The sequence below is a fragment of the Chaetura pelagica genome, unplaced genomic scaffold (genome assembly GCF_000747805.2).
Source record: "Chaetura pelagica isolate M959 unplaced genomic scaffold, ChaPel_1.0 scaffold219, whole genome shotgun sequence".
In the NCBI taxonomy this organism is placed as follows: domain Eukaryota; kingdom Metazoa; phylum Chordata; class Aves; order Apodiformes; family Apodidae; genus Chaetura; species Chaetura pelagica.
Window position 1 is genome coordinate 3,415,818 of NW_009954552.1, and position 16,123 is coordinate 3,431,940.

Here is a 16,123-nt window from a genome sequence, read left to right on the forward strand (position 1 = left end):
CCAAGTGCAGGACCCAGCACTTGGCCTTGTTGAAGCCCATAGCATTAACATTAGCCCAAGGATCTAATCTATCCAGGTCTCTCTGTAGAGCCTTCCTATCCTCATGCCGCAGGAGTGGCTCTGCTAAGAAGCTGAGAAGCTTCCCCTGCCCCAAACTCAGCCAAGGAGCCATCAGACGGGACATGAAAGAACTGATGTAACACCTGAGCAGAGAGGCACTTGAGGGAGAAGAGCTGTGCTGGGGAGGGAGAGAGGTGCTGGTGGATCAGTGAGGAAGAAGGGGAAGAACATGCTCGAGCAGTTTCCCTGCAACCCATGGCAAGATGGCAGGATGTCCCCCTGCACCCATGGAGCAAAGAAGGGAGGGGTGGGGTAACATGTGCAAGCACTGCTCTTTGTGTTGTCTGTATCCTGTGTGTGTTTGATTAGTGTGAAATTAAGTTATTATTTTTTCCCCAAGTTGAGTCTGTTCTGGGGACCTTAATCAGTGAAGAACCCTCCTTGTCCTTTTTCTCAAGCCATCAGCTTTTTCCTCTTCATCCCAGAGTGTGTCTGTGTCAGGGCAGGGGGGAGGGAACTGAGTGAGCAGCCATGGGGCTGTTCCTTTGCTGTCGTGTTGTCCTAAACCACGACATTAATGGCGAAGCAGTCATGACCGGTTCAGGCCATGCTGGCTCAAAACACACTCTGGTCTGTGCTTTGGTGTTTTGACTTCCACAGTCACAACTCACACATGTTCCAGGGCCACAGCTGAAGAGCCTTAAGGAGCTCTCAAAACAACAACTACTTCATCAACCCAGAGAGCCACACCCAACTGCAGATGGCTGAAACAGAAGTTTCCCATTTTAATTAAAACTTTATCTCACATGTGAAGCATTGTTTATGAATTCCAGGAATATCCAGGAGTATGAATTCCACAGGCCCAGGCACATCATGACTTTTCTTTCTGTAAACTGGACAGTGAACTGCCTGTAGTCTGAAATGATCGCAACCTAGATGTTGCTGCAAAATGGGCTGCAATTCTCAAACCTTAACAGCAGACATATATGCATCATTACTAAAATTTCTCTTCCAAGTACAGATGAACTATAAATATTTATCTTGGTAGATAATAACTGCCCTTTGGAAAAGCAATCACAGCAAATAGGTGTGCTGTACTAACTACTGGCTTTCCCAACTCTCTGCTTACTTCTAAACAATGCTTGGAGAAAGAAAAGTAGTATTGTGAAGATTTTGAAAATGTTGGGTCCAAAGGGCAGCCACCAGTTAGAAAACACAAGGTTAGGCAGAAAGAACAGTTTTTCCTTGAAGCTGCTTATGCCAGGTTCCTAAATTTAAAAAAGACCCTTCATTGTGAAAAATTCAACGGAGTTTTGAAATGGATTAACACTTCTTCAGAATCTCTCCACTAGCACACCTCTCCAAGTCCCAGGGGAAAAGAATCAGCTGAATAAGAGCTTTCAAGAAATCCTCTAGTCCGTCCCTCTGTGCCTGGAAGTCCAATCAACTATACCCACATCTTCAATAGGTATTCTTCTCCAAAAGATTCTCCGTAATGGAGAGCTCAACACCTTCCCCAACAACATATCCCATCATTTTCCTGGTCTTCCTGTTGAAAAATCTTCTTATTCTTCACAAGATAACCCAAATGCCATATTTTTAGAAAACAAATAAGTGACACATGATAGAAAGGTCAAAGGGTAAAGACAGATGCAGAAATTAGTACTACCAACAATAAATACAGCAACAGAAGTGGAGGTATGGACTGAACATAGACAGCAATAGCACACTATGAGGGGGAAGACAGTGAGACACACATGGATGGAGAGAGATTAACAGAGGTAGAGAAATCATTAAAGGTAGAGAAAATTAAGATAGATTACTCATTAAATACTGTGGATGCTATCACATTTAAGTATCAGACAACACACTTAAAACAAAAAAGCAGAAGTACTTTTCATCTAAGCAGCAATTAAATTGCTGAACTCATTGCCACAGGATCTAGCACACATTCCAAAAGCATAAATGTAGCTAGCCTAATTAAAGGAAGAAAAGTCCATCAATGACTATTAAACACTGGTTCTGATGCATCCTTCACTTACAGACACCAAATAAACCCAGGCAACTGGGAGTTTAAAGGTAACATTTTATGCATACAGTCCCTTTTCTTTGTGCATCTGCCAATGGTAATAAGGTAACGTATGACACACACCTTCACTTCGATGTATTACAGCCATTCGATGGTATAGTAAAGTGAAGAACCAGTTCAAATACAGAAAACTCCTTTTACAGCCTTAAAGGAGGTGGTAACTGGTGGTAGCAGGGAAATGACAGGTGTATTCAAACAAAGTTTGGAAAAAAAAAAAAAATCTTTCTTGTGCATCTCTCACACCAAGCAGACTTGAGTTCTGAAATGCAGTCTGCAGATGAGGAAAAAACCTTATCTGTGGAAGAAGACTGGACTAAGTAATTTTTGGCATACAATGTCATGTTTTTTGACCACAGACTATTGTGAAAAAGCAAACATTGATCATAGTTGAAATCTAAGATGGCTTAGATTTTCATACAAAAATGCATAGGGAAGTACAACCATACTAATAATCTGCATCCAGTGCTTCTAAGCTGAAAATCTGTGCCCATAAATCAATCAGTTCTATCCAAAGTTGGAGTCTTGACACTTCTAATAAATGGTCTCGTGGATATAAGGATGAATATGGGGAGAGGGGAACACAAGGGAAAAAAATAAAATAAAAAAAAAAGAAATAGAAAGTGAACTGAACAGACTTCACCTAAAAGAGCAATACTCAGTTTTAAAATGGTGGGTATAAGTCCAAGTATGTACGTGTAGCACAAATGTCTATGTGTCAGAATTTGGGAAGGATTATTAGTTGGCTGTTTTCACTATCTGGTGTTTCTGTAGTGGTAACAAAAAGCACCAAATAAACAGAAAAAAGCCTTCATTTCACATGAGTTTTGAGCCCACTGACTCTGCAACATCTTTTCTATTCAACACACAGCTTATTTTAACATTGCTTTAAATGTTGCTGAGGAAGTGGCACCTCATTCACATTAAAAAAAATAAGAGAGGAAGCAGAAAAGAAAAAAAATTAAATAATTTTATTTCTTCTCTAAATCATAAGTTAGCCTTCAATCAGTAACACATTACTGTTGGCTCCCTGAATTTGATAAAACTTGGCCACACCACTGACAGTTCATTTGATACTGCTTCAACTCTCAACTTCTGATTAAAGCTGACTGAAAATGCCTGATTATGCCTAAGGTTCTATTAAAACAAAGAAAATACAGCAACCAACCAAAAAAATAACAAACCCCCAAACTAAAACACAAAGACCTGGAACAACCAGAAATGTAGGTAGAGAATACATCAGCCAAAAGTTATCAATGCTTTAACAAGGACTGCAGGTTGCTGTCTCAGACTTAAACATAATCTTTCTTGTAACACCAATAACAAACATGCCTTTTGGGGCCTGCTTACATTTGGTTTTAAAGCAAGTATGAGGAACAACTCAGGGTGTGCCTCTCTTGGCAGTCATTACACATTAAAGAGCTAGAGATGAAAAAAAGAACAACTTATTAGATCATTCCGTCCATCCTTCTGCCAGTGGAAGATAGTCCCCTGCAGTATATTTAAGTTCCTTGACCAGTCTAAGTTTTCAGCATCTCCAAAAATAGAAATTCCACCCATCCCCTAAAAAGATCATGTTAAATTCTAGTTACATTCAGTTCTAGGAAGTTTTTCTAAGAAGTTGCTTTACAGCTTTCTACTCTGAAGTATAATGCAAGTGAAGAAGATTCTTTTTTAACAGTTTACACCCCACTAACAGTTCTACATACTTCATCCCCTTTGGTTACTCAAACATTTTTTTCTTGTTTGCTCAAATAACACAGTATTAAGTATGAGATCATTCAGGTTTTGTTAAGTGTCTTACAGAAATAGATTCTTGCTTGTCTGACCCAGGAAAAGAAGTATTTCCACATGGAAGATATTACAGATTTTACTAAAATGAAGTACTAAGTATGGATATGGTAAATCCAACATGTATATATATATAAAATGAAAATGGTTTATTTGGAAAATATTATAGGAAATCAAAATTGAGGAAGCTTTCAAGTCCTCAGTTATTGGCATGTTCTAAGACCATATTTGCAATAAAATTTTATTAAGAGCTTGATCATACATTAAACAGGCAATGTGTAAACACACCTCTGATGTATCTGTCATATTAGGTGTCACTGCTAAGCACCTGCATGTCAATTCTGCATTTTCTAATAATGCATCCTCTGTTTTGACTGAAGGACCACTGAATCAACCCCACCTTAAGGAATTTTTCTTGATAAACCTTAGAGATGTTTACTCTTAACAATTCTTACAACTGGACAGATAGTCCATGTTACTAATGGGAAGGATTCTAGCCTTCAGTTTCTCATGGGTTTTATACACCTTATGTCCTCTTTTTGAGCCTACTGCTCAGACCAACTTTTGTTATGTTCTCTGTATTCCCTAGTATCTCTATTTCTTTCAGCTTGACTATTTTTCACAGAATAGTATGCTTTAAAGTTATATAATCAGTTCCACTTAGGGCTAAAACTAGTGCACTGATATCAGTGATTCAGAACAGGAGTTCATGTACAGACTCAATTGTATTTAAAGAAACAAAACAAAGCCAGGTTGGCCAGTTTGCTGGCTCACCTGGTTTCTTAGGAGCCCTTCCCCTGCCCCTCAGACTATTGTAAGGATTTTGGAGCTACCCAAGCTCCAAGTCTGGAAAGTAGGGCTTTCAGTTCATCTCCATTCTCTCCTACAAGCTGCACAAAAACTTAAAATCCTGGAATCCTGAGAAATTAAATTGCTTTAAAAGGAGAGCTTTCATTCTTGACTCAATATGCTTTTGAAAATAACAATAAATAATAATGGCAGCAGTGGTTCTGTTGGGCTTCAAGGCTCCCACTCTCTGTAGAACTGTGGAAATTTGTCTTTTTCTTATTGAAGCTGGAGTGCAAAGGACAAATTAAATAAAAGCTTGAAACACAAAAGAGTCTGTTCTCAGAATAAAATTTTTTGTAGTGGAGCTACCTCTGCCCAGCCCTTTGGTGCAAGAACAGGAATTTTTCATGTATTTTCATGACAAATGTACGGTCCTTCATGTGATTGTTTTACCTGTGCAACCTCTTCAAAGTCTTCATGACGCTTCTGCAAAGCTCTAGCCCGATGTAGAGATTTTCCCACTCCCGTATGTTTGCTAAGGAAAGCTTCTCCATGGTTTTCAATCCAATCCAACACCTGTCATAGAGAAGAAACACACAAAAATTCCTGAGTGAATGTGCTGGATGTTGCAACAAAAACACAACTATCCAAGAAAGTAAGAAACTGTAAAGGAACTGCATATAAGGAACTGTACTGTTGGGTTAAAACACAGTATTGCCACTGGAGGACATTAATTACATCTCATTAACTCTTCTCAAGGCAAAAACTAGCTCAAACTAGCTAAATCTTATGATTTAAGATGATACGTTTATTTTTAAGCCTACCAAGGACAACCTCATTTCTACACATTCATCAATTTGACAGTAATCTGATCCAAGTAGCTAGATCCCTTGTGAGGGTCTCTCTGTAATTCGTTTATGCCTTCAGCTGACATTTTTCTGTAATGTAACACTAATGGAGTTTGCACATTCTCCAACAATGCTGGTGAATAACCTAGTGAAGTTTTCTTCCAGATGAGAAGTCACTTCTACTACGCATTATTAAGTCAGTAAGAAAGATTCAGTACTAATCATTTAACACAGTAAAACTAAGTTGAAAGCATTAGGAGATTAATGACAATGTCTGCATTTAGAACATAAGAAACATGTAGCCCTAAGTGTGAAGAAATATCTCCTCAAACCATCAGATAGACATAATTGTGTATTGTAAATTTTATAGCTGAAAAAGTGAGGAGCTAAGCACATTTTAAGGACATTAATGTTTCTACCACAATGACTGGGCTGACAGCTTTATAAATAGTAAAAAATGTACATGTAATTAGTTCCTGCCAGTTAACACAAAGGATTACTGCTCACATACCAAATTTCTGATGCGTAATTGAACAAAAACATCTGGTCTCTCTCCAAAATAATACATCTTGGCCATATCTTCATTCATTCATCAGCTAGCATGCATACAGTATGTAATGATTTGGAAGTTACTCTGAGGTTCAAGAATGCTGTTCAGTATTTAAGATAATTGTATATAAGCAATTTTCTTTTTTTAGCTAACCATTTTTATACAGTATTTATGTAGTGGTGTGGTATACTTTACCTAACATTTATCTCCAGCATTGTTTTTTCTTCAAAACCTGCATATTTTGTTTTGAATATACCTGTCAGAAACTGGTACCTTAGATTTCCTTATCTACTAGAGTCCTTAACTTTGATTCCTGAAGTTAGGCGAGGTTTTTTTCCCCTTTTCCTGTACTGAAAGCATCTGACAAAGCAGGGGTGGAGAAGGGGGTGAAAGAAAAAGGGAACACCAACTCTTTGTTTTGTTTTGTCTCCAAGTAGACTTCAGAACCATTCCTGCAGCATCACTCATGGCTACATTCAATACACATGTAATCCCACAGACTATTCCCATACGAAACATCCATGCTTTCTTTAGTAGACATAATGAAACCATCTGGTGTGATTCTTTCACTTATTTTGACTGTTAGAACCTTTTTTTGGTTTGCAGATTCTCTCCTACTGGACACCTTCAAAATAACAAACAACCCCATAATGCCATATAACACAGCCAGCTCAAGTCTCCAACACATAGGTAATATTTGTTTTTCCTACTAAGTATTGCTAAAAGAAAATTATTGTGTTTTAAGTAAATTATGTTTTTGTTTGCTTCTTTCAAGGGAAAGTATTGATCAGAGAAGGCAGAGTGAGGAGCCAAACAGGCCTCAGTTAACTGTACAATTTATATTACCATGCTTTTGACTAGTTTCAGGAGACTACTCTGCTTTTCTCATTATAAAAAGAGCTAAAAAGAGAAATGTTTGGATGAGAGAATTAGACTGGGCTCTGGAGACTACTAACAGTTATAGGCTAACAAATTAAATCAACAGGAAAATGTGTCCCAGAAAGCACAGGATGAAAAGCAGAAAGCAGCTCAGGGAGAATGATTTTTGCTCCAAATACTGCTCAGTAACTTCTCAAGAGAAGAAATTGTCATAGAAATCCAGTACACAGATCATGACATAAGCCAGTTAACTAGTGAAACATTGCTGCCTCTAAGCAAAATCAGTTTGAATACAAGTCTTACTAGTGCTCAGCTTTCTTTCTTTGATTCTTAACAAAACGGAGGAAGCACTCTCTATTTGGGAATTTCACAGCAAGTAAAGGCAGAGTCCAGGTATACTCTTGCCTGCCAGTGAAAGCTTTTACATGCCACTTCGACCACAGAACAATACCATTAGCTGTCACTGCTATTAACCATTGCGATTAGCCATTTCACAATCTAAAATTACAGATTTTCTTTCTCTCCCTGGCAAGGTAAGAGTTACAGAAATCATTGTAACAATACACTAAGGACTTGTCTACTAATACTGAAAACACATGGAAATCACTCCAGTAGTTCAGTAATGCATAGGAATTTAAGAGGCTCAATACTTTTCAGTATTGATAATCCTCCACTGCAGCAAGTTGCTTTAATGATGCAATTAAGCTCTAACTGCAGTCTCAGCAGAACCATCCTTATGCCCAAAGATAAAAAAAGAAAAAAAAAAAAGCTTATTCTTAAAACACCAGTACAGAATATTTGATAGAAAAAACTTCTATGGAAACATGGCTTCATCTTGACAAATTCATTCCTCATGGCTGTAGAATATGTGGTTTGTATATGCTGTTTGCAGAAATAAACAATCTGATATTTTGCAAACTCCACATTCTCATTTTTATCAGTCTTCCCCACATCATTACCCAGTCCTTACCCTCCTCCCCCCTTAGCTACTTTGCACACTCTCACTTACTTGGTACTGCCATTACATTCAAAAGATGGGAATCTCTGCCTTTCTAATCTTCAGATAGTTAAAAGTGTGGAAACTCTGTGTAAAAGAATAATTTCACACTGGAACCACCTCCAAAAGCCACAAGGGGATCACGCAGTGACATCAGTATTAATTTGATGCTGAGCAAGTAGTAAGCATTCTTAGCCCGCCCTTCATTAGTTAAGGCTGAAACATGTGACCGTTACAACAAAAACCCAGACAGAGTCTTTGAGACAGGCAGATCATGGAAGGAGAAGGAACACTTTAATCCAGAAAGGACAGAGAAGACACCTAAGGTCAGCAAGGACCTAACAAATACATGTTTTGAAAAGAGAAAAACAACCCAAAACAAAACACCCAAACAAAGCTACTACAAGTATGTTTTCCTTATCTCTAGCTTGCAAGCCTTCAGGACTGTTTTTCTGGCCCAAAAACTTTAACCCTTGGAGTGTCAGCAGTATTGCTCTACCAGAAACAATATCTTTATGTTCAGTTTTCACCTTTCATAGCTTAGTAGTACAACTCTCCACATTGCTATTACAACTCTGCATAACTACTTTGTACCAGAACTGTCAAAGCCAGCTCCTTTCCTTAGGTGAAAGCCTGGTGTACATTATCCACCTGGTAAGCTCATTAATTCTTATACATAAAAGAATGCTTTTATTAGCAAGTTTTACACTAGAGGGATTCTTTTCAGTAAGTGAGTGCAACAGCCAATTATCTCACTTGTAAATAAATAAATTTTAAAAAAACCCAAACACTCCCTTTTTTTGCCATTAATATTCAGACTAACAAAGAACCAGATCTGCTGTCATGTATCTGCTATCTAAGGTAAAACTGAGAATTCTGTTTAGTTTTTGACATTTCAAATTACAGATTTGCTGTAATTCATATCTTATCTACTTATCTCTCATGTGCTACTTTCCTTACTACTTACTCCCATGAAATTAGCAGATGGTTCTTGGTGTACATTGCTAGCACCACAGTACTTTTGTTGATTTGGAAAGCTCCACTAGAAACACTTTCCAAATAACACAGAACACAGAAAAAAACCCAAACAAAACAACTCAACAAACCCACACCAACCAACCAATTTTCTAAGATGGAAGTAACACAAAATGAAGTACCAGCTCAACACAGCCCAATTCCCTCCTCCAGCTCAGCTCTGTTGCTCACTTAATACTTCCATTAATTTTCTTATTTCATTAATCCATCAGAAAACTAGGCCAGCGGAGGGAAGAGGAGAAAATCACAGATGACAGTTCTAGATTCACTTAGAATGCATTTGGTTGCTTGCCACTCTGCAATTTAACTATGAACAGTGGAAAAAAGCCACACTCAGTTTACTTTGACATTAAAAAAAATAAGTAACTGACAATAATTGAAAAAGCTTTTCATGCTAGTTTCTGAATCATGCTAGGTAAAATATTAATATAATTGACTAATGTTGGACAAAAGTCCAAGAGAACGTGCAAATGAAAACTAAAGTATTTTAGAAAACTGCTTTGGAGTTCTACATAAATCATTTCAGAACAGTCTTGGACATAAATTCAACCAATACCTCAAACCCCAGTAATTTCATGCAGTGAATGGTGTCAATGATTATTTAATTAAAGAGCTAACATTTTTCAGATAAATTAGATGATCTGATAAGGTCATTTTGGTTTTGTTTTGCAAGAGAAAAGAATCATCATTATTCAAGATCACTTTTTTCCCTGATGGATTTTCAAAGCTGAGAGCACTACAATCTGCCAAAGCAAGGCTACTGCAGGGAAACACCATTATGTGCTTGCTGTTATCTTTAAGGCATCTGCTTCTGGTTACTATTACATCAATTTGTCTGGTATGGATGTTGAATTATCCTTGTCTTACAGCATGATCTGCATAGAAATGAAAGTATGTAAAGCTGCATTACAAAAGGCAGTATTAACCACAGTTCACATTGTGATTCACAAGGCAATGCCCAAAATACACCAATATCTTAAAGTTGGTAAAGTAACAGAACTAAAAGCTGTACTTCCACATCCAACAATTCAGAAGCCTCCGACATGGATGTTAATGGCCATTACAGGGATAAACCAAAGGACAATCCATCCTCTGATAACTATGGGATATTAAGGGAAGGACTTAGGAAAATGGCAAGCAGGGGCTGCATCTGGTACATAAGATCTAGTTTGAAATTTGAAGTGGGTGATGAAGATGTGCATTAGCACCAGACGTTTCAGATTGTTTAGAGGATATCTTGGTATCTTAATACAAGATCTGCACTGCAAAGCATATAGAGAAACCAGAGGCATAACAGGAAGAAAGAAATTTCTTCAACCAGCAGATAAGGCACGTACTGAATAATGAGCCTAAATGGATTAACCCTCCTGAACCAATTGGTTCATACTGAAAACTTCTGGTATACTCACAATCCACACATGTAATTTGGATAACACATTCTTGACACTGGAAGTTATAAAAATAAGTAAAGCTAGCTACTTTTTTGTTTTAAAACCTGTAACTATTTCATGTTAAAGGCACCAGTTCCAGGGGCTGACAGGTCTCATACAGAGAAGAAACATCCAGCTAATTGCTGAAGAACCTGGTGGTGACTCTACAATGACTAGAATCTAACTGATTATTTGCCATCTTCAAAGAACAAAGCAGTCTCAAAGCTAATGCCTCCACTCTGAGAGCCAGGACTCAGGAAGAAGCAGAAAATGAGACTTTCTTACAAACATTTTATGACTCCCAAGATAATAAAAGAACAACACAATAGGGCTCTCTGTAGCATTTAATGAACACCTTGCTCCAGGAAAAAACCTGCCTGCAGCCTAGCCTACAAGTGTGAAACCCAAATTATGTATCTGGTAAGTAACCTCAGGAGATCCCTTGGCCTAGGTTGCCTAAGTAGGGCCTACTTGCACTGAATTCAAACTTAGAGGAGGAAGTTCCAGGATCCATTTGTTGGTACTAGACCACCCACTGGGAGGACCTACATTTTTCCCTATGAGAAGCAAACACCATATTAATTTTCAGTTTCAGAAGGTTCGTTATGAAGCTTTTTAAGTTAAGAGGTGATTCATTTGTGGACTGTGCCTTATCAGTTTTGACAAGTGCCCTTCAATGAGTATTCAGCACTGGACTCTCCTAACTAGCTACTATTAATATAGTAACCTTGATGAAGAGCCTCTAGGATTTATACAATGGCATAGAAGTATTTTCAGTTTGGTTCTCTATGCCTTTCCAGACCATTCATAATATTGACTCTGTTTTCTTTTACCTTGTCAGCTAACATTTTTCATTCCTTTCTGCATCCTTCATCATATCTGATTGTTGGTAAGTTGGATAACTGCCTACCTTTTAATATTTTCCTCTTCTTACATCAAAAATTAAGTAACAAAGTTTTAATACTTTTTACATTTAAACACTTAGTGTTTAAGTATTTTTAAGCTTTACAGGAAGAGAATAATAAAATCATAGAATAGTTTGACCTTCAAGATCATCTAGTTCCAACTCCCCTGCATGAGCAGGGACACCTCCCACCAGATCAGGTTGCTCAGAGCCACATCCAACCTACACTTGAACACTTCCAGGGATGGAGCTTCCACAACTTCATTGGGCAACCAGTTCCAGTGTCTCACCACTCTCACACTACAGAATTTCCTCCTAATGCCTAACTTACACCTCCCCTCTTTCAGTTTTCATCCATAACCCCTTGTCCTTTCCCTGCAAACCCTTGACAAAAGTCCCTCCCCAGCTTTCCTGTAGGGCCCTTCAGATATGGGAGTCCACTATGAGGTACCCCCCAGAGCCTTCTCTTCCCCAGGCTTAACAACTCCAATCTCCCAGCCTGTCTTCAAAGGAGAGGTGCTCCAGCCCTCTGATCCTCTTCATAGTCCTCCTCTGGACTTTCTCCATGAGCTCCATGTCCTTCTTATGTTGGGGGCTCCAGAACCAGATACAATACTCCAGGTGGGGTCTCCTGAGTGCAGAGTAGATGGGCAGAATCACCTCCCCTGACCTGTTGGCCACGCTTCTTTTGATGCAGCCCAGGACATGGTTGGCTTTCTAGGCTGCAAGCAGACATTTTCAGCTCCTGTTGAGCTTCTCGTCATCACTCCCAAGTCCTTCTCCTCTGGGCTGTTTTCGATCCATTCTCTACTCAGCCTGTATTTGTGAGGGTTACGTTTTCCCTTTTCCAGTCAGTGGGAATTTCTCCAGACTGCCAAGACTTTTCAAATATGATGGACAGTGGCATTGCAACTTCATCACCTGGTTCCTTCAGGAGCCATGGATGAATCCAGTCATGTGCCATGGACTTGTGTACCTTTACGTCCTTCAGAAGGTCACAAATCTGCTCTTCTCCTACACTGGGAAGATCTTCTTTTCTCAGTCCATGCCTTTTCCTTCTCTAACTTGGATGGTGTGACCAGAGCCTTTGCCGATGAAGACTGAGGCAAAGTAGTCATTGAGTACCTCAGTACTGAATGGGCACTGCTTACAGAAGAAACCTGAGCTACCAAAATTGCTGATCTTCCCACTGCCTGCTGAAATTTTTGTCAACTACTCTAAATGATGGAAACCAGGCTATATCACTCTAAACTGCTCACATCCAGCATCTTCTTTGAAACACCAGAGTGCAAGACATTTGGAGTAAAGTGCAACTGATTTGGAAGAAAAAAAGATCAGTTTAATCAGAAGGTATGGCTGGCTACCCAAAAATCCCAACTGGAAGTTCATTATTTTTTAACACTTTTACAACTAAATGAAAGAACATAATCAGAAAATAGTGGTCATCTTTACTATTCTGAAGAAGAGCTACTGATGGATAAAATACTTATTCTCAGTCAATTGCAGCTTAAGGTGAAAATTTTTTGTTTATGAAAAGGTTCTATCAACACACAAATTCTTAACAGCTTTACCTTTTTAAGCTAAAAGCATGTCAGACATATTAATGGCTGTACTTAACTATAAATTTTATGGATATCATAATCACAAAAATATGCAGCTACTAACCATTAATTCAAGAACACTGTCATTGTCAGGAAGTAATGTTACCTGTAATTTTTATACCTCTTTAGTACACCACTCTCAGGTTTTAAAGAAACCAAATTAAGTCAATTAAGTATCACTGAGGATTTTACACTAAAAGTTTTTTACAGAATAATGCTGGTTATTTTTTGCATGTTACTCCTAACAAGTCTTTCTGACACTTCAAGTCCAGATTTTTACCTAGAATGAGCATGTCAACTTCCTCAACAACATAGCTCAGAATAGCTGTCTAGAATAAAAATATTTTTCATTTTATCTGACTTAAAGCGAGTAAAGAAGGTGATTTAGAAAAAAATAAAACTAAAGGAGACCTAACTTATAAATATACATAATTATAAATTATATTAATTATAAAATATTAATTATAAATATAAATTCTTCCCATAACAGCCAATATCCTCTGATACTACACAAAATTTGGAATAAATCATTTAGTCCCATGCAACCAACATCAAGTCAAAGGCTGACGGAGTAGAACAGCATTCAGACAACACAAAATAAAACCTACCTGTTGAACATCCTGTTGAAAAACGCAGAGCTGAAGCCGTTGGTGCAAGCGGACCTTTCGATGCTGCCAAATATTTTCCAGCTGGCGCTGGTGGTGCAGTACTTCATGGATGACATCCAGAACGTGATGAACTGCTTTTGAGTAGTTGGCAGAAGCAGTGAGGGAATCAGAACTCCCAGGAGTCAAAGGTCTCTGAAGTTTGTCAAGCAGTGACTTTCCATCTTGGCTCACCTACACATCAGAAAGGAAAACGATTACCTGTCTTTCCAAAAGCTTGTTAGACTATTATTTCATTCCCAACGCCCCCCCTCCCCATTTTTTATTTCTTTAGGAACCTGGGGAGCAGTGATGAAGATTTTTTTTATTATTATTCTAAGCATGATTATACACAGCTATTACAGGAAAAAAAGTATAAAAATGTATATTCTCCCTCTATGTAAGACAATTTTAAGAAGCAGTACTCTTCAAAATCATAGAATTATAGAATCATAGAATGATTCTAAAGAGCAGCCTATCTTTCAGTGTTTATCACCTTGAGTGCCTTTTCTTTAAAGTGCTGTGTTTTTTTTTAATAGGTCAAGTCTAATTTAAAATATATATTTTTCAGCTCTTTCTCTAGTCAACAAAGCACCTAAAAATTAAGCATTTGCCCAGAATAGTCCTTCCAGGAGCATCTGTCTCTTTTCATATGCTGTGAAGGTGAACAGGGAGGTTACTTTCTTTAAGTTAATATTGATTTGATGAATTCATTTAGACCAATAGATATGAACTTCAGACATATTTTGATCTGACACGATTTACAACTTCTATGTTATTGCAATTACTGGTCAGCCAAAGGCAAATTGTTGTTATGGCAAACTTAAAATTGATTAAAACACTTAAAAACCTTCCATGCAGCAAAAAAAAAAAGCCACTCTTTTCCAAAATGTGTTTAACTACTTATGCTGACAAGGAACATAAGTCATTGCTAATTGTTGTCTTCTCTGATTCAAACCACAGCAAATATTTTTAGATTTACCTTGCATGCTAATTATAAAACACTAGGCCTGTCTTATTTGGTCACTATTAATGTTTAGCACCTGGTAAGGCTATTGAGAGCACTTCTCGTTGCCATTTAACTATTCTGTCACTCTCAGCATAAAGCTCAGAGGAATGTTACAGTCTGGTATCATTCAGCTGTTAAGAACTTTTCTAATAGCTCATTTAACAGGCAGGAAAAATTAGGCCAAAACCACAAGACTGGAGTGTAAACGATAGTCTGAATCCATCATGTCAACACCATGTCAGGAACAGAAAATCTGTCAAGGCCTTCCCTCAGTGGCTATTTCCAACAATTTTCACTAAAACTAGGCACATTTAAAATTTGCTATTCAGTAGTCAAACAGATTTGAATGAAAATTACTTTCTAATAGTTAATTTATAAGTGAGCTTATTTCTCAGTTCCAATTTAAGCTTTTTTATTTTAGTAATATGTGTCAACACAGGGAATGAAGATCTGTTGGAAAAAAGTAGCTCCTATAAAGTCAAGTCAGGCAAAAGAAAAGTATAGTCCATAGCAGTTACTATAATGATGTTTTTTTAAAAAAATTTCTATACCCAAAGCAATTATCTAGTACAAGTCTTTCAAATTTTTCAAGATCGTGGACTTCAATTACCTATCCAGGGTCCATGAAATTTGGGGGGGGAAATAATTAATTGTGGTAGCTCCTTGATCTGATTAATTCATTAGTTTTACAAACAAACGATTGTGTGCACTTTCTCTTTGGCATTAACACAGCAGTTTTCTTCCTTCCCAGTGCATGACTACCTTAAGATTTCAGTAAGATATGCAACTTCATTTTTATATATAACTTCATTAAAGGCACAGCTATTGGGTTTTTCAAGCATACCAGTTATCTAAGCTTATAAGGTAGTAAGTTACTTTTCTAATAACAAACAGTAATTATCCTCAATAAAATCAGACTATCTAGTCTTAAAAGCATTTGCTCTCTTAAAATTACTGTCTTCTACTTTACAATCAAGTCATGTTGTCAAGACATTAAAATCTAAAATGAATGACAAAGTGTTGTAATTTCCAATGTTCCTCTCTCTCTCTCTCCCCCCCCACTGTTCATTCACGAAAATGAAAGGAGCTCAGTGCTGTTAACATAAATGAAATTATACATCTAATAATGATAAGCAATAGTTCTGTAATATCTTTACACAAAAAGACAACTCCATCAATCTTCAGACAGGAATGTGTGTTAAAATAAGGCACAATAAAACCTGTTGTCCAGAGGAGGAACAACTCGTACATACACATACAACTGTTACTTCTGCACCAATTCTGGCTGCTAAAGACAAAGCTATTGCTTTACCAGACAGGGAAAAGTAATGAACTGAAATCAGAACAAAAGCAGCTAATTTATTTTTTTGAGCTGTACAAATTACGATTTTGTTAAATCTTCCAGCTATCCCAAAGTCAAAAGCTACAGTTTTGAAATCCTAAATAAAATTTCGAAGTAAAGATTGCCAGAGCAATCCTATAATCTACCCATCTAATTTA

The 16,123-nt window shown here is 37.5% G+C and overlaps 1 protein-coding gene across 1 annotated transcript in view; it reads right to left on the reverse strand.

The window, feature by feature from the left end:
- Positions 1 to 16,123, reverse strand: part of TRIO (trio Rho guanine nucleotide exchange factor) — a 180,804-nt gene that overhangs the window by 136,079 nt on the left and 28,602 nt on the right. Inside the window, exons 8-9 of the mRNA XM_010005090.1 lie at positions 13,579 to 13,809; positions 5,180 to 5,302 (exon numbers count right to left, since the gene is read on the reverse strand). Of these exons, the coding sequence (XP_010003392.1) occupies positions 5,180 to 5,302; positions 13,579 to 13,809 (354 nt within the window). The remainder of the gene's footprint in view (positions 1 to 5,179; positions 5,303 to 13,578; positions 13,810 to 16,123) is intronic.